Source organism: Helicoverpa zea, chromosome 14, assembly GCF_022581195.2.
Source record: "Helicoverpa zea isolate HzStark_Cry1AcR chromosome 14, ilHelZeax1.1, whole genome shotgun sequence".
Classification (NCBI taxonomy): domain Eukaryota; kingdom Metazoa; phylum Arthropoda; class Insecta; order Lepidoptera; family Noctuidae; genus Helicoverpa; species Helicoverpa zea.
The window spans coordinates 10,205,427-10,223,585 of record NC_061465.1 but is presented as its reverse complement, the minus strand read 5'-3'; the positions used below and the strand labels follow the sequence as shown (position 1 = coordinate 10,223,585).

Genomic DNA, 18,159 nt, shown 5'->3' with positions numbered 1-18,159 from the left:
TGCCTTTTCGAAGTTAAATAGCATTTGTAACAAGGAAATAGCTTAGAAACTTTTTTTTTCAGTCGGTAAATACCCGTGGATGTTTTTGCGTCCAATTTCTCGGATTGACGCTTGAATGGTTATTGGGTCAACTTTACAACAACATCTATACTCGCATTTGAGAAGGCACTTAACTCAAGGTAAAAAATCTTATTTCTTCATCATCAGCCTATCGCAGTCCACTGCTGGACATAGGCCTCTCCAAGTGCACGCCACTGAGATCGATTTTCGGCTTCTTATTTATATTCATACAATATTATTTATATTCATACAAATATATATAAAACAAATAAACTAATGGTACTTACTGCTTAAAATCATAATTGGTTACTATAGTGATAATGATAACTCAATAAATCAATATTATTTTTAAACGGAATTTTTAAATAAAATTGTAATCAAGGTTGTTTATTTTTAGTTAAGTGCCTATTTAAAACGGACGATAATTATAATGAGTGTACCCAGTGGCGTAGCGTGGCGGGGGCAGGGGGGGCAAATTCCCCGGGCGGCAGCTTTTAGGGGGCGGCAAAATTTAGCCAATTAAAAAAAAAATTGTTCGCAACTATATAGTATGAGCGCCGCTACATAAAACTGTCTAACAATAACAAAACATTAAACAAGAAAGTTGAAACTTTTTAAACTTAAAATTAATTATTGTTAAAGGACAATGCCAGGGTCTGGGCTCATAGTTTGCCCAGCAATGGGAGTAGTTCCAGGGGGTTCCTTAGTGCACTCTGAACACGTAATGCAAATATTTTTGAAATTGCTCCTTGGGGTCCCGAGGAAAACCGGTTCAAATATTCTCCATGAAGAGTCACTTTACAAGGCCTGAGCCATTTATCCAGTGGTAGGAGTGGTTAGAATAGATTCTTTACTTCACTCTTAACACGAAATTAAAATATTTTTGAAATCGGTCCCAGGGGTCCCGAGAAAAACCAGTTCAAATGTTCTCCTTAGATAGTCACTTAACAAAGTCTTTGGCATTTGCCAAGTAGTGGGAGTGGTCAAAATAGGTTCTTTACTTCACTCTTAAAGGCTGATTTACATTGAGTCAGTAACTGACGTCAGTGTAGGCGCCGAAAACTGACGCGTGCTATTTACACGAAGTCAGTGTAGTGTCAGTGTTTCGTCAGTAGTACTGTACTGACTTCAAATCAATTTACACGATGGCAGTGCCGGGTCAGCACTGACTTGTCAGTGGACTGACGTCAGTTACTGACTCAATGTAAATCAGCCATAACATGAAATCCAAATATTTTTGAAATCGGTCCCTGGGGTCCGGAGAAAAACCGGTTCTAATATTCCACATAAACAGTCGCTTTACCAAGCTTGTGTCATTTGCCCAGTAGTGGGAGTGAATGAAATAGGTTCCTTACTTCACTTTTAACATGAAATTAAAATATTTTTGAAATCGGTCCCAGGGGTCCCGAGAAATCCCGGTTCAAATGTTCTCCTTAGATAGTCACTTAACAAAGTCTTTGGCATTTGCCCAGTAATAGGAGTGGTTGGAATAGATTCTTTACTTCACTCTTAACATGAAATTAAAATATTTTTGAAATCGGTCCCAGGGGTCCCGAGGAAAACCGGTTTAAATGTTCCACATGAACAGTCTGTTTACAAAGCCTATGCCATTTCCCCAGTAGTGGAAGTGGTTGGAATAGGTTCTTTAATTCACTCTTAACAAGAAATCAAAATATTTTTGAAATCGGTCCCAGGGGTCCCGAGAAATTAATCTGATAAGACTTTTCTGCCAAATAAGTCTTACTCATATGTATATTGTCAATCTCAATGCTCAGGATCTCGCTGTCAGGATCCAGTACTGGAAAATGTTGGAATGGGTTTTTTTACTGTGATTTTCAAATAAATTCTAAAAGCGTTGGATTCTAATAAGAACTGACAATGATTTTCTGAAAAAAAAGGTAATTACCGCAATATTTTTGAATTTATGGTTTAAATCTACAAGGCGCCTGCGCTATGAGCTATCTTCTAAAAAAATCTTATCAAGACGAATAAAATAAGCTCGAACATGAGGTAGTTAGTAGATACCGTTGAGGAGTTCCCTCGTCTCTCTGTCGTCTCCATTGTCAGGTCAGATCTTAACCTTTACAGTTTTGTGGTGTCTGAGACATATACCCGAATGACAAGGTTTTACTCGATATGTGTCTACAATTTTCGAGAGTCGCTCCCGATTTTTTTTAGAGATTCCATCACCAGACCCTGGGCCGGATGACAAAGGAACCATTGAGGAAGTAAGCCCTTTCAAACAATAAAATAATTCTTGAAATCGGTTGGTAAACGACGGAGTTATGCACGTACAGTCAGCACCAAAAGTCGATGAACAGAATCAACATGACAAAACACCTGTTCACAATAAAATGCCATAACATATAGTCGCAACTAGGAAACAAAATAGACTGAACACCAGAAACTTACAAAAGTCGTTAAACACGAGTATTTCAAAAGTATCTGTGCACTAGTATTAAACGTAATAGTACGTAGTAGTACGTAGTAGTAGCAAACGTAAAAAGAATACAAATGAATTAAGAACCTCCTCCATTTTTGGAAGTCGGTTAAAAAAAGTTGTCGTGTACAATACCTCGTATTTGTCAATGAATATAATTCATTTCAATTAAGGTAATAAAAGTGGAATAGTTAAGAGTCCGTAAGCTTATTTTATGTAATATTGAATAATAGTCAAACCATTTTTTCTCAGGACTCCCGGGATAGATTTCGAAATGCTTTGGTCTGGGACCTAATATAAGCCTATGGAACATAATACACTATGCAGTTACTGTGGGCAACACTTGAGTCCAACTTCCATACAAAGAATAGCATTGTCCTTTGGTACTTAAAACACACGTAACACTACATTTTACGTAATTTTGGTTTTGAGTCTTAACTAAAAAATAATTAAAATTTCGCGCTCGCTTCGCTCGCGTAGTATTCAGAAACTGTATGCGCTAAATTTTACATCTGTCAACAAACAAACGTTAAGTACGTTTGGGCTAAATTTTACGTAATTTTTGTTTTAAATCCGCTAAAAATTTCGCGCTCACTTCGCTCGCGTATTCAAAAACGATATGCCCTTATTTTTGCATCTGTCAACAAACAAAAAGTTAAGTACGTTTGGGCAAAATTTTACGTAATTTTTGTTTTAAGTCCGCTAAAAATTTCGCGCTCGCTTCGCTCGCGTATTCAAAAACACTACGCCCTTGTTTTTGCATCTGTCAACAAACAAAAAGTTAAGTAGGTACGTTTGGGCTAAATTTTACGTAATATTTGGTTTAAGTCCGATAAAAATTTCGCGCTCGCTTCGCTCGCGAATTTGGAAACAACATAGGCAAGTTTTTCTTTATTTGCTTTTGCTTACCTACACAACTGCCGACATGCGTCTAGCAGAGTGCTAATTTAGGTAAACCGATGAGGTGGTCCCCGGCAAGACAAACTTTAGTTAAAGTGGTACCTCATGACTAAAAGGTTAAGAACCACTCACTGGTTTAGATAAACTTGAATGCTATAAGCAATACCTACCTAGATACAAGCCAAATTTCACGCTTAGGTATAGTTAATGGAAACATGCCATGGAACCAACCATGGAAACTAGTTTAAGTGTTAGTCCCGTAAATTAAATTAATTTGTTAAACAGTTTAAAGTAGCCCCGCTTTTTAAATTATTTCAATTCCATATATACTTATAGTTACCTACTTCGCTAGCCTGCGTTACCGCGGCTCTGGAACATAAAAGGCCTTCGACGGAACACGACGGTTTTTAGTCAGTAAGAGTCTGACACTCCCTCACCGCTGCTAACCCACAGCGGGAAGGGTCATTTGATGATTTTTAACGTCGATACAAAAAAAAAACCCTTTTTTTGAAGTCGGTTAAAAATGACAAACGGCCAGTAACACTTGTTAAAAAAAAACACGGGAAGGGGCGGCAAAATCGACAACTGCCCCGGGCGGCAGATACCCACGCTACGCCACTGAGTGTACCAAAAATAACACTAGAATGCTATTGTGATACTTTAAGAAAGATACATTCTACCTCTGTCCCGTTTTCTTATATTCAGTCATTTCTTCTTTAGAAATATACATTCGCGTTTACGCATTTATTAAATAAAGAAAGAAACATTAACAAATGTTCCTAAAGTTGTGTCAGCGTTTAACCCATTTATACAAGCTGTTGATTTGCATCCGTGCAAAATTCAAGGACGTAATTGCTAATGATTCTCAACCCAAATCAACAAAAAAATTGGTACGTATTTTTTTAAGTCCGTCAATATCACCTAGCCGTATTTAAACTCGGCGCGTGTGTTACTGGCCTTAAAACAGTGCTGCGCCCTCACACAAACACAAAAACAAAGCATACGCAACGATCATTCATAAAATTGGGTTACTTCTGAAATGCTATGACGTACTTACTACGTATTTTATGTCAACCTCCTGAAATATTGCACAGATGCAAATCAACAGCTTGTATGTACATCAAGTGCAAAATAATGGCTAGTTTTTGCGAATAGAAAGTTTTTTCTTTGGACCGGGTTTTATTTTACAATAAAGCTAAATTTAAATAAAACTAAAGCTTAATTTTATTTTAGCTTTTATTAGAATTACAACGGTTTAAACAGTGTTTCCGTGGACCACATAAACGTCCTTGTTTTTAAACAACTGTTTACTTTTAAATATGTACGTAAAAAATCATAGTTAAAGGTTGTTTTAAAGTAGAAGGGACGTTTATGTTGTCGGTGAATTTGAGTCGAAATATGAGTTTCTTATGACTACAGGTTTTCTTTTATAATATAGCGTGAGAGATATGAAATACACGAGAGAATAACAAACGCACAAATGTAACCTTGAAATAATCAAATATAACAAATAGGCCCCACAATATTAAACTGAAGTTTTCTATGAATCTAATTCGATTTATATGTGTGTAGTAAATTATTGAAGGAATGAGATATTGTCCACAATACAATAACATTTTTGTATCTGTCTGTAATGCCATAGCTCCTAAACAAATGAACCGAGTTGGATGCATTTTTTTAGATAAAAGCTAGTATTCCAACGGTGGTTTTAACAGCCGTTTTTAAGTTCTTTGCTATTTTTATGAATATTTTTGTCGTTTATTATAAAACATTCTAACTTGAACATAGATTAGAAGCATTTTAACCAGTGAGTTATTTTAAATAGTGCGTGATATATGTCCGTGAGTAATGTTAACTTTAGTTTTTAAAACGGAGAATTATCTCATTACTTATAGTTTTTAATTTATACATAAATATTTCTTATTTAACTATGTTTGACATGTCAAACATTCAATAGGGAATTAAATGTATACTTTCAGGTATAGGTAGTGCAATTTGTATTATAGGTAAAATAAACTACGTATTGTTTTAACAATATTGTAATATGTACTAATTTAATGCTTACTAGTAATTTTAGTATAAATCTTATATTTTGTTTGTAAGCTTGGCTGTTGAAAATTTCTCATCAACAAATAAATATTATTTTTATGTTAAACATGAATGAATGTTAATAGAGTAATTATTTACTTCGTTTACTATTATTTTAGAAATATTATATTCATCACAAAATCTCTTTTGGTGTATTACGAATTTTATGACAAAAGCTATTTGTACTTACTGTTACTTTGAAATTATTCTAATATCAAGCAATTTTCATTACAAAAACGCTTGATATCATAATACTGTCATTTTTCGAGGTGCTGTCTTCATTAGTTTCATACAGTAATGTCGGAAACAGGTTAAGAATAATAAAAAATGTGTTTGAATGCCATAAATCTGTTTAATTTAATCAATAATTTGATTTTAAGAATAGTTTGTAAAGTATAACTGTGTTAGTTTTCTGTACCTATGTTATTCATATTCCATTGATTATAATAGTATGAGTAACCGAATTATTACAATAGTTATGGCAGTTTATATCACTCAGGGGTTTAATTCTGCTAATTTTTCTTAAGCAACATACGATTGAGATCCAACTAAGATTCAAACATGACTCAATTTAAATTGAAGCATATGTAGCATTCCGCATTTTTTTTTCCTTTAAATAAACCTTTTATACTTTTCTGTGATTCGATAATGAATCATATCGACTGCAAGCAAGCAATACCTCCTATCTGACTCCGGGTGGATTTTAAAGGGGAACAATAAAACTTAATAAAATCCTTATTCCGAGGTAGGTATAATGAGATACTGAAAATCCAAGTTTTCTTTATTTACGCATAGTATTGATTAATAAAGTTTTTTGTTTTTATTTTGAATCTTAAGCTACCTTAAACCTTTTTGGTAGATACAAGTTTTTTGAAACAAAAATGTCAGATAGGAGGTATTGCTTGCTTGCAGTCGATATTGTCTGTAAATGTTTACGATTGCAATACGATTGTAAAGCAGACTACCCTATAGACCAAATGGCAGACCAATAGAATGTCATTGAAATTCGATTGGTCTTATATTAGTAGCAGAATCCCGCTAAAGTGAAAACTGCTATTGAGATTCAATTGATATCCAATTCTCACATGATTAAATTAGCAGAATTAAGCCCCTGTTCGCACGTAATAGTGACATTCCACTTGTGCATAATGTACAGATGTTAAACGTATTGTTACACTATGCCAGTATTTTGTTTTAACATGGAAATAAAAATATCATTGACACATTTGTCGTTTCATTTTAGAACCTTGACATGTTGCCATCGATTTCCAAAAGAACCCGAATAAGACATATTTTACGACTTGCCTTACTAGCTGACTATGTAGTAACCTTTACGGGGTTTCATGCGTATGAGCAATAAATACGATGCAATGCAATGCTGTGTAAGTCCGTAATACATAGGTATATACATTTTTTCATAGTATTGATGATCACAGGCCCGTGTCAGCGTCCTGTCAAAGAGGTTTCTCCCGGGTTATTCCCGCTCGGTAACTCCCTTGGAATGACACTGAACTCGATATCAGTGTTTCAAAACCTTCCAATCTCAACCTCATGCATGTCATGCCCCAGACAGGCATGTCTATGAATCCACTTACCAGTTACTACCTTTGGTCAGGTACCATATATGAGTTATCAAATGATGAGACCTTATCAAGAAGTAACTCATATTTCACACAATTGTGGATGTAAAAGCAAGGAGACAAGCAAAAATAAAACAATGGTCAAAATCTAACACTATATTATACAATAATAAACAATCAATCGTAGAATCAAAATATAAACTATGATTCGAGCTATCAAACTGTTCAATATTTCCAAATATACTCATGAACTCCTTCAAAAATGAATATAACTAAAACTAATCACTACACAGGTACAATACGTTTTCATAAAACATAGTAAGTAGCATATCAAGAATAATTTAAAAAGATAATATATTAATCAACCAATAATTCGTATAAAGGATGATTAAAATTTAAGGTCAATCATTCACACAAATGCATGTGATTTTTTAAGTTTTTAAACATCTTTCAGATTTTGATTTTGGTAGTAAGGTAGACCGCCCATCAGTGGTAACTGTCATGCACCTTAACTCAATTGTAATAAGTACGATTTTCCAATAAAAATGTTACCACTGACCTGCAGTTGACTGTACATTGAAACGAAGCTTTGTTAATTATGTTTTAATCTTTGCGGGTTTTCTTATTTACGTTTCTTGTACATTTTTTTGAAAGGGCACACTCACTGGTTACATGTAACTAGTCGAAAAATAAATGTTTTTGACATACCTACAAAGGCACTCAACTACGTTCGGAACCACGGAGTTATTATTAAAAAAAATATTATTAAAACAGACTGAAGCCATTCAAGTTACCAATTTGACCCGTTCAAAAACGTAAGGGTAAGCTTATTATACAAAAATATTTACCTTAGAGTAAGTTTCTAACAATAATTTAAATCTATGACACCGTGTCAGATTCATTTTCGGTCAAAAACCGACAGTTTTAAATGCATACGTTTTTAGGTGGTTATTTATAGACTGGGCTTATGTACTTTCACAATATAAGTAATGATACAAACCTAAAATTATTTATCATAATCGTTTTATTTACATCTTAATTTCAGAACCTGTCTGTGTAAAGTGCATTTTTATTGCAACAAAAAGTATTATTATTAAAAAAGCTTACATTAGTTACATCTAATAATCACACGTCCAAAATCAACTATGGAAAAAATGGTCAACAAACTACTCAGATTTTTGTGCCATGTAATAATATAACAACATAGATAGAAATGAAACACAAGACAACATAGATCATTTAAAAAATATACCTCAATATATAGTAATCTTTACAGTTACAAAAGTCCAAATATCGCACCCTGATATAGTTACACAAAATGCAAAAAAAACAGTGGTATTTTTCTTCTGATTTATGAACAAACATACTGGAGAATTTTTCACTGTCAACCTTTGGTCGATATAATCCATATCGAAATAGAGTCTAAAATCAATTAACACAACAAACATGTTATCATGTCAACTCTCTTCATGTCATCTTTTTCCCAACTAAGTTGGGACTAACTGGACGATAAAAGATGAGATAAGGCAGACTTTATGGTTTCTGACTACCCGTAACGACTGCCAAAGATGTTCAAATAACAGCCGGGACCCACCAATTTATCGTGCCTTTCGCACCTCTTCTCATCACGGTAGTTTTAGATTTTAGACTCTATTTCAATCAGGAAAAAGTCGATAATAGCTTGTCAGTAATTTCTGGCTACTTAGATATTTAATAGTACCTAAAATCAATTACGACTATTATGTAGTCCATACTCTTCTTGTCACAGATGTCAACTGATTTTAGACTCTATTTAAAAAGGGAAAAAGACTACAATAATTTGACAAGGTTAATATGATCAACGGTACTTTTTGTCGTATTTTTTACAAGCTTTTATTTGAAGGTATTGTTCTCTATATCGATCTTCTGTCGCAGAACGCCGCCGAGTATGAACTCCGTGGAGACGACAGTGGCGCCGCGCTTCCGGAGCGAGGGCCACGTGGCGTTGTCTTTGGGACAGGATACGCAGATCCAGTTACTTCCGCCCTCCTTCCATGTACCGCCCGAACATTCTACTATTACTGCAATAATATGGAATTATATTAGTTGAGTTATTTTTGTTAGGCGCACGTATACAGGCAGTTATTTTTAAAACAAGTACAATGAATTTACAAAATATAGTTGTCTTAAGAAACATGGACGTCTATGTATTGTGTGAATTCGGAGCTTATTTTTGTCAGTGTAGCTAAGTGGTAGACAAATCACAATAGTTCGGCGCTTTTAAGTCATTTTTTTTTTATTTCAAAAAGGCTTATTTGGCCTATTTTCTTCTTCCACAGTCTACTATCTACAAATAAAGCAATGATTTTAATAATATTCTAATTTAGACAATTCTACAGAACTAAATAAAAATATTAAAGTCGAGTTTTTTATACATAAAATTAAATTAATATAATATATGACTGAAAATCACTCACACTTCATCTCTGATGCATTTGGTTGCACGTTAGGCGTGGACGATACATTGTAACCTTTTAAGAAGTTTCGCTTGCTTGACAATGTCTTCTGCAAACTAAACTGGAATCGCTTCTCAGCCGACTCGTCTTTCATCAAGTATAGCCACGGATCTGAAATTAAACAAATACATGATAAAAATGGATTGTAAGTCTGTTTTATGTTTAAATATAGCCTATTTATACACACATATTCTACATATCCTGCCTAATACACAATTTACAAAAATAAGAAAAAGGTAAAATGAAAACTATGTATCAAAAAACTCATTTGCATCGCTGTCAGCAGGGATCGGGCCCAAAAGGCTGGTTTAAAGATTGTTTTGGACTACTTTGGGGGAAACACCAAGATTAATTCATCAGAAGAAATTTTTGTTGTGAATATATATTATTTTGGTTAATAAAAGATTGTGAAAAGGGGACAGATTGGCCATTTTGGTCCGGCTGATGTAAGTTCAATGCTTCAGTGTTTAGCTGTCTGCTGATAGTCTGGCAGCGGGCCCCGCCACAGCTAGGAAAGAGCTAGGCAGACAATGTAATTTACAAATTACATTGTATACAAATTTATATATCAAACAATGTTTAAGGTTCTTCTAACCTACAGACAGTCATGTGTTGCTTGCTGGGGAGTTTGTTGCGCCACTTCTTCCCAGCAAAAACACATAGGAAGTGGTGAAGGGTGGGCGTTTTGGGGGCTGCCTTATGTAAATTCCTGATGTTCAAAAAGTGCTGTCTTGCAGCCAAGTTTGAATAAACGATTTTTTATTTTGAATGTCGAATACGTATCCCCCAACTTTCTTATGTTTTTGTAGACTTACCGACAATAATTCGCGTGTCTACGCAGGCCTGCACCCAGCTGGGGCCGACGATGGGCCGGCCGAGCCCCACCGCACACAGCAACTTGAACGTACGCTTTATCGACACCGTCAGTACCACGGAACATTGCATCACGTCTGATACTATTACTGCTCCTGTACGATAAATAATAAGTTAAAAAATTATGATAAAAAATCTAGGACGTGTAAATGAGACGTATAAAAAAAAATCGACTCGTTTCAGTAATTTTAAACAGTTTAGAACAGTCCTTTTTACAAATATTCGTAGCGATTGAACTAGATTTATCTATAAAACACAAACTATCCAAAAAGACTTGTTCTTTTGAGTTGGGACTTAAAAAGAGGAGACAAAGCAGGGATAGCCAAAATGGCTAAAAACTTTACAATTTTAAGACAAAGATCTTACCTAGTTTCTCCAACTTCTGTTTAACTTCAGCACTGGGGAATGCAGTGAATAGCACATGTTGGGTTTTCATCTGCCTCGCCGGTGTCGCTCTTAATGATATATTACTTATATTGCTAACTGTCGTATTATCATTCTTATTCATAGTACTGTTACTGCTGGTGTTGCCACCTCTCGTACGTTTCGGACTCGGCGCATCACTGTCAACCAAAGACCTCTTCACACCCTTAGGAGACTCGGGGCTCGAAGTCGAAATATTGTAAATGGTACTCTGTTCGTGTAAACTCTTCTTCAAAATAGACTTAGGACCTCTATGCGAGTCCTCCAAGTTCTCTACAGGCTTTCGTTGCCTTTTACTCCTTCTTACTTCGATTTCAGGTGATTTTGATCTCTCTTTCTCTTGTTTTTTGGCTGATGAATTTCTTTTGTTGACAGGTTCTCTTTTAATGTTTTCTATTTCAGGTTTGTGTTCAGTATTCTTGTCTACAGTGTCGACTTTCTTAGATCTTGTTCTCAAAGTACGAGTTGTTTCTTCTTTACTTGTATCTTTTTCCGCTTCATTGTTCTTCTTGTCTTTTCTTGATTCTGATTTAGTTTTAGTTTCTTTCTTCTTAGGTTTTTCAATCTTCACTTTAATCTTTTCTTTGGGTTCGCTACTTTTACTGGCAGTTTTCTTCCGTGACGTACTTGATTTTTTTTCCTCTTTGACAATAACTTCAATTTTAGAATCTTTGTTAGCCTTTGCCTTTTCGTAAGTTTTTAGTCTTTTTATATTTTCTTTGATAATATCTCCATCTATTTGATCCTCTTGTTCAGTTAAATAAGTTGGTTTTAGCATGTCCGAGGAGAACTTTTTATTAGCTTCGATGCAACCTTTCATTTTATCGGTGGGTTTTCGCTGTCGAGTAATAACTCTCTCTGGTAGCTTATCAACATCCAACATTTTAGTAAGATCTATCTTTGGAATAGATTTCTTCTTCTTGCGATGTACTACCGGAGTAAACTGATCTTCTGAATAGTTTTCTACTTCAGATTCACTGGAGGAGTCTGTGACATTAGCTCTTGTGTGCGACGACACATTTTTCTTAATTTCTTGACTGTCCGGTAAATCACTGTCTGTGAATAGAAACGGCTTCGTCTTCTTAGGAGTCGACATTTCATCTGACGAGTCACTGGGTATTCTCTTTAAAAGAGCAACATTGTCATGTTTCACTGTTTCTTTAGATTTGTCATCTGCAACTTCCATATCTTTTTGAGTGCACAGATCTTCTAAAATATCTTGCGTGGCATTATAATAGTTATCATCATTTACTTGTTTACTTTTATCAGCATCTTTGGGCGATGCTTTCAGAGTATCTTTACTTTTACCTTTTATTGAAGACGGTACTTTGAATGGGCTTGCGACCTCTTTTATTAGTTTATTAGGAACAACTTCAACCTCATTAATTATTTGTGCAGGACGATTATCAAACGAAACGTTTTTAGATTTGCTTGGAACTTCAACAATATCTATAACTTGGGTGAGCATGTCTTCAAATGGCACTTTCTCTTTTACATAGTTATCTAAGTCAATTATTTGCGTTGCAATGTCATCTTCATCAGGTTTGTCTGAGCATGCATCATTTATTTCAATAATTTCTTCATTGTTTACAACGTCTTTCTTTTCAGGTATTTTTTGAGCCGGGATTAAATCGATATCTTCACAGTCTGTAGAACTATCAGATTTGATCCTATTAAGTCTCTTTGATGGGTTTACATTGCTATTTTTGTCAATTTTTCCTTCGTCTTTAGTAGTATTCTTCTTGATTGGTAGTTCAGGTATAATTTGCGTGGGTGCGATGTCAATATCTTCGCAATCTGTGGAACTATCAGATTTGATTCTAGTTGTCCTCTTGACGCAATTGGTGTCGTTTTGCTGCTTATTCTTTTCACTGGGTAATTCTGGTATTTTCTGAGTTGGTAACATTTCTATATCCTCGCAATCTGTCGATGCATCAGATGCTATCCTCTTATCTCTTTTAGATGCAGCTGGACTAGATTCCTTAGGTATCGTTTTCACAGGTTCTTCTTTAAATGGCAAATCATTTTGTAGTATATTTTGCGAATTGAAATCTTCGTCAAATATCTCTTCGTCAACGTCATCAAATAACACCTCTTCTTCTGAGGTATTTGATTTGTCTTTGGACTCTGATTTTGATGAAGCATCTGAGATTTTCTTATTTATCAAATTATTTTTATTCGCAACTTCTAATGCTTCATCGCATAAGAAAGGTTGCGTTTCTGCGTTAAATATGTCTCTGTTATTCTCTTTATTGGCTGCGTATATGTCCAATTGCATTTCATGTTGACCGGTAATTTTGCGAACTTGAGGTAAATGTTCTGTTGAAGGCACTTGTGTGTCTAAGCTGTGTATAGAAGGTGACGAGACTCGCGGAGGAACTTGTGTATTCGCTGTGTATATTGAGTCAGTACTTTCGTTAGCTTTACTATTGGGCACTTGCGTGTCCAATTCATGAATATCATCTATTAAATTTTTACCAGCTTTGAGAGAAATTAATGATTCATTCAAACTCGTATTAGGGTTGCTTATAAAACTTAACGAATTTGATAGTTTGGAAGACTTTCGATTGCCATATGTTTTAGGTGAGGTCTCTGGTTTGGTTGATATAGGTTTAGTATTTAAATGTATGAAGGAACTGTTGGATAATCTAGATTTTGCGCTTCTGTTTTGTGGTGTAGCAAATGAATCATCCTGGAAATCAATTGTATTATTAGCGACACGTATTTGTAACAAAGTAGCATAGTGATAATAAAAATATATTATTGTGTCACACTTTAGTAGTTATAAATTAATATTCACAATACTCCTACAGTAACGTACACGTTTTTTATTTATTAAATGATAAAATAAAATAAACTTATTCTAGAACGTACCCGATCACTGACATCCGGTGATTCTGGTATCAAAGTTGTAGGAGCCTTGTTGATCTTGGAAACATGCTTAATTACCATAGGTGTGTCCGGTATATCTATTGCTTGGGTCATAGGCAATTCATTATCTTCTTCTAGCAGCCTAAATACACCGAAAATATCCCCAAATTGCACTGTATCACCGTCCCTTAACGGCTGAGGTACGTACGGTTGCAGTATGTTCTGGAAGTGATCCAATAATTATTTATTATTTTGTCTATGTGTTCTAAAATGCTCTTCTTAAAGTAAACATGATAGAGTAGTGGTTCTTTAAGCATTGAGGAATCACTTTGCTGTGCAATGGACAATTTTGTTTAAAAAAATATATTTTTATGTTATTGGTGTATTCATTTATTTTTTTTAACAAAAATAAAAATACTTGTACAATACTCACATTCAATAACTTAGTTTTGTTAGCAGAATCTAAATCCATAAGCATGAACTCTCTACTATTTAGTACGTTTAACACAGCATGTTGCCTCGAAACAGACTGAAAGAAAAAATAGGATTAGCCTTAAATCGAAGGATAAAACTATCAGGTCCTATCTACTAAACAATACATAGGTACAATAAATACAGTACATTATAACACAAGTCACACAAATGTTATGAAATGAGTGTGCACATTACGGACATAAATATGTGAACTGAATACGAATTAGAAACGCTATAACTTTGTTACAGCACTGTACTAAAACATACAGAGAGAAGTCAAATCTCCAGGATAAACACATATTCACTTGAAAAATTATTTAAATATAACATCAAAACCTAACCATGTATTGAATAAAATTAAGTTTACATAAAAATTAGGCATATTTCACTTCAATAACTTTATGAAGTTGGGACAAATTTTAACTGTTTTCCTTGTTGTTTCCTGTTTTGTCTATAAATGACATCATTATAGTGATATAGTCACCTAAACTAGCCTAGATGTAACATTTGTAAGTTTATTTCATATGTTTGCATTTCAAATCATGTTACCAACCACTTCATACAAGATACAGAATGCTCATCGTTTAGCCTTGGCTCATCCATAAATATAAAATGACAACATTATTGATAAAACATAAAAGTTTACAAGTGCAACTGACAGATAAGATAGTTAGTTGATCATAGTACACATAAAGCTTATTTATTTATTTATATAAAGGAAGACTAACAGCTAGTACAATAGGTAAAAATACATGCATTTGCAACATACAGCCAATTACAAGTCTTCACTGATACACTACACAATAAGTTTAACATAAATAATAATAATAATGGCGTCCACGGCCGATTTCGGCCACGGCGGCTGTTCTCAATCTCATTTAAGGAGATCAGCCAGCTGCGCAGGACATATTATAGTGCACGAGCATTTGCGCAGACACAAGTGCACTCCCTATTCCTTCACTCTCATACCCCGATGGGACGGCAATCCGACACGACCGGAAAGAGATCAGGCGCAGGAGCAGGCCAAGTTTAACATATGTAAATAGCAGTACCTACCTAAAATTTAACTTCTAACTTAACGTTTAACTTCTTCCAAATAATACATAATTATATTATAGAAAATCTTTAACTACCCTTATAGTCAACAAAAAAATCTCGGCTTAGCAACCTTCTGACTGATACTAAGTTTGCGTTAAAAATATCAATGTCGTGTGTTTTGCAAACCAAATTTAAGGTCTTACTTGCTCGCCATAAGAAAGTGTTTTGACTATAATTTGACGAAACTAGTGATAAGTGAAGTGGTGCATAATGTCGCATAGCTTTGGTGGGAGTATTAAATCCAATTTTAGACAGAAGTTCGGGGCAATTTATACGGCCAGATATAATTTATTAATAAAGAAGTAAGTGGAATTTAGCACATATATTTAAATAATTATTCGACTTATAATAATGACGTGTGCGGTAACAAAGATATTTAATAAATTTTCTTTGGATGTTTTCCAACCTGTTGATATATTTGTCATACCTGGGATTCCAAATCTGTGACCCATATTCCAATATACTTCTAACAATCGAACAGGACTGGACTTTATTGTGTTCCCATTATTTTTAGTGATACTTTCCCATTATTTTTGGCTACTGAACTCCAACAGTAATTTTGAACTTCAGATAAAATTTTATGTAAGTTCTAGAATGTTTAGCCAAACTGCTTTTTTCAGGTGTTAGCTACTATCATGATGATTAATTACACAAAAAAACATTTGTAAACGTTAGGAAAAAAATGATAAAATAGAAAAAACAATGTTGAAATGAAAATTATGGAAAAAAATTAAAAATAATTCTAGCTCCTAAAGTACGAAAAATTGCTGAACATACATGGGGGTGATTCAGTTACCTCATAGCATAGAGCTTCTAAATTTTTCTTTTGGACGCCTAAGGATGGGCCACCCTGTATATAGTATCCAGAGTAACACCTATCTACATACGAAATTTCAACCAAATCGGCCCAGCCAGTTTCACGTGAAAGGATAACAAACATACATCCATACATTCTCACAACCTTTCGCATCTATACTAATATTATAAAGCTGAAGAGTTTGTTTGTTTGAACGCGCTAATCTCAGGAACTACTGGTCCAATTTGAAAATTTCTTTCAGTGTTAGATAGCCCATTCATCGAGGAAGGCTATGGGCTACTTTTTATCCCGGTACGGGAAGCAGTTCCCACGGGATGCGGGTGAAACCGCTGGCATAAGCTAGTTTATATATTAGTAGTATTTATACTCACATTTAAGTTAAGAACAATACTACATGTTTGGGGATCTCTGCCTATTTTGTTTGGGCCTTTCAGGACTGGATGTTTTACTCCACATATGCCCAGGAATCCAACCTGTAAGTAAACATAATTACATAGATATAATATTGTGTGTATATGGGAAATAGGAATCAAGTAGTTTTGTTATTCATGTAGATTGTTAAGCATTGAATTTGACATTGAATCTAGTGGACAGCTGAGCATGCACAAACACAGCTTACATTTTATGTATATACCTATACAGTTCTATTTTGTGACACAAATAGGTACATTAGGTACTGTGTGCTAAACAATAAGTTTCACAGTTTGTTAGAATCACATTATAACAGTGAGTAAATCTTAGAAAGTTCAGTTTCTCGATAATTACAAGGGTCTGCAGGAACTATCAACGAGAATCATCCAAACATATTGCAGGTTAAAACATTACTTAAAATTCGACTTATGTATCTAACGTTTCTTATGTTTATGTTATTAAATAGGCTTGGTCAGCTACTGATGTCTTGTTCAAGTGACATAATAATGCATATTTTACTGCAATACATTTCCTAATTTGGTCCTATATATTAAGAGTTGTCAAAATAAGCGCGTAATTACGTTGTCAAGGCTTTCTGCGTTTCATGAAAACATTATCCACTGACCTGTTCTGGGCACGTCCTCTCCGTGTTTGTGTCATATAAATTTTGAGTACACTCCAACCTCTGAGTACACTCCATATTGTCCACTATTTCATATCAATTTATAGCTTCTGATTTATTAACAACACCAGTAAACACTTCCACTGATTGTTTACGCCGTTGCCGCTCCTCTCGCCCGCCGCTTTTATTATTTTCCCTCAATGACAAATCGTTTGACGCAACTGACATAAACGACTGTCATTTTATTTAGAAGCATTGCCATTAAAAAAAAACTCATCGCTTGTTTAATTCTTACTAAAATAATTTAGTTTTTTTTTGAAACAGCTACTAATTCAAGCACCCGATTATAAAGTAGCCTGGAGCTTGATTCTGCTAATTTTACTTAAGCGCCATACCAATTACGACTCAATTACGATTGAAGCGTATGTATGTGCATTCCGCTATTTTTTCTTTTAAACAAACGTTTTTATCCTTTTTACGTACAGCGTACGGACGATCCCCTTTTTCATACAATACGCGGCAACAGTGTGGCGTCGATACGACGAATGCTCGACAACAGGACGGCAACGTTGCAAGCGTCATTTGGTGTTGTTTTTTGTCGGAGTCCATGGCTCGAGCGATGCCATATTACGGGGATAAAAACGCACATCAGTAAAATACGCTTTCAATTTAGGCGTTTGGTGCCAGACTGCTACCTACGGCAGCGGTCCGTCAGCGAAACGTAACCTGCCGCACGTTAAGCGCGCGTCAGCGGTCCGACACGAAACGCATAAATTGAAAGCACGCTATTACTTTAGCAGAATTAAGCCCCTTGGAGTCTCCGTCGTTAAGGGTATTGTAGGTATTCAAACTTCTGGTATTCTTGAAAGCCTTTATTAATAGTTAAAGAAATACAATCACATTTTGTTAGGAATTATAACATTGTTCTCACTAGTTTTTACATCATGACAATTCACACCACAGTCATTCTTTTTCATAGACTAACAACCCTACATTTTTTAAATGTC

At 34.8% G+C, this 18,159-nt stretch overlaps 1 protein-coding gene across 1 annotated transcript; it reads right to left on the bottom strand.

The window, feature by feature from the left end:
• Nucleotides 1–7,209: 7,209 nt before the first annotated feature.
• On the bottom strand, nt 7,210–17,334 carry LOC124636223. Its single transcript, XM_047172196.1, has 8 exons — nt 17,156–17,334; nt 16,491–16,592; nt 14,164–14,259; nt 13,734–13,952; nt 10,803–13,551; nt 10,379–10,531; nt 9,525–9,674; nt 7,210–9,128 (listed from the first exon to the last, which is right to left on the bottom strand). Exons 1-8 carry the CDS (start codon nt 17,228–17,230, stop codon nt 8,941–8,943), a joined length of 3,732 nt encoding a protein of 1,243 aa, XP_047028152.1. The 5' UTR covers nt 17,231–17,334; the 3' UTR covers nt 7,210–8,940.
• Nucleotides 17,335–18,159: the final 825 nt, after the last annotated feature.

Coding starts and splice junctions, on each gene's coding strand:
- LOC124636223 (XM_047172196.1), bottom strand. CDS start 17,230: ATGGAGTGTACTCAGAGGTTGGAGTGTACTCAAAATTTATATGACACA. Junction 13,953..14,163: donor ACAAAACTAAGTTATTGAAT/GTGAGTATTGTA, acceptor GATCACTTCCAG/AACATACTGCAACCGTACGT. Junction 13,552..13,733: donor CACCGGATGTCAGTGATCGG/GTACGTTCTAGA, acceptor ATTGATTTCCAG/GATGATTCATTTGCTACACC.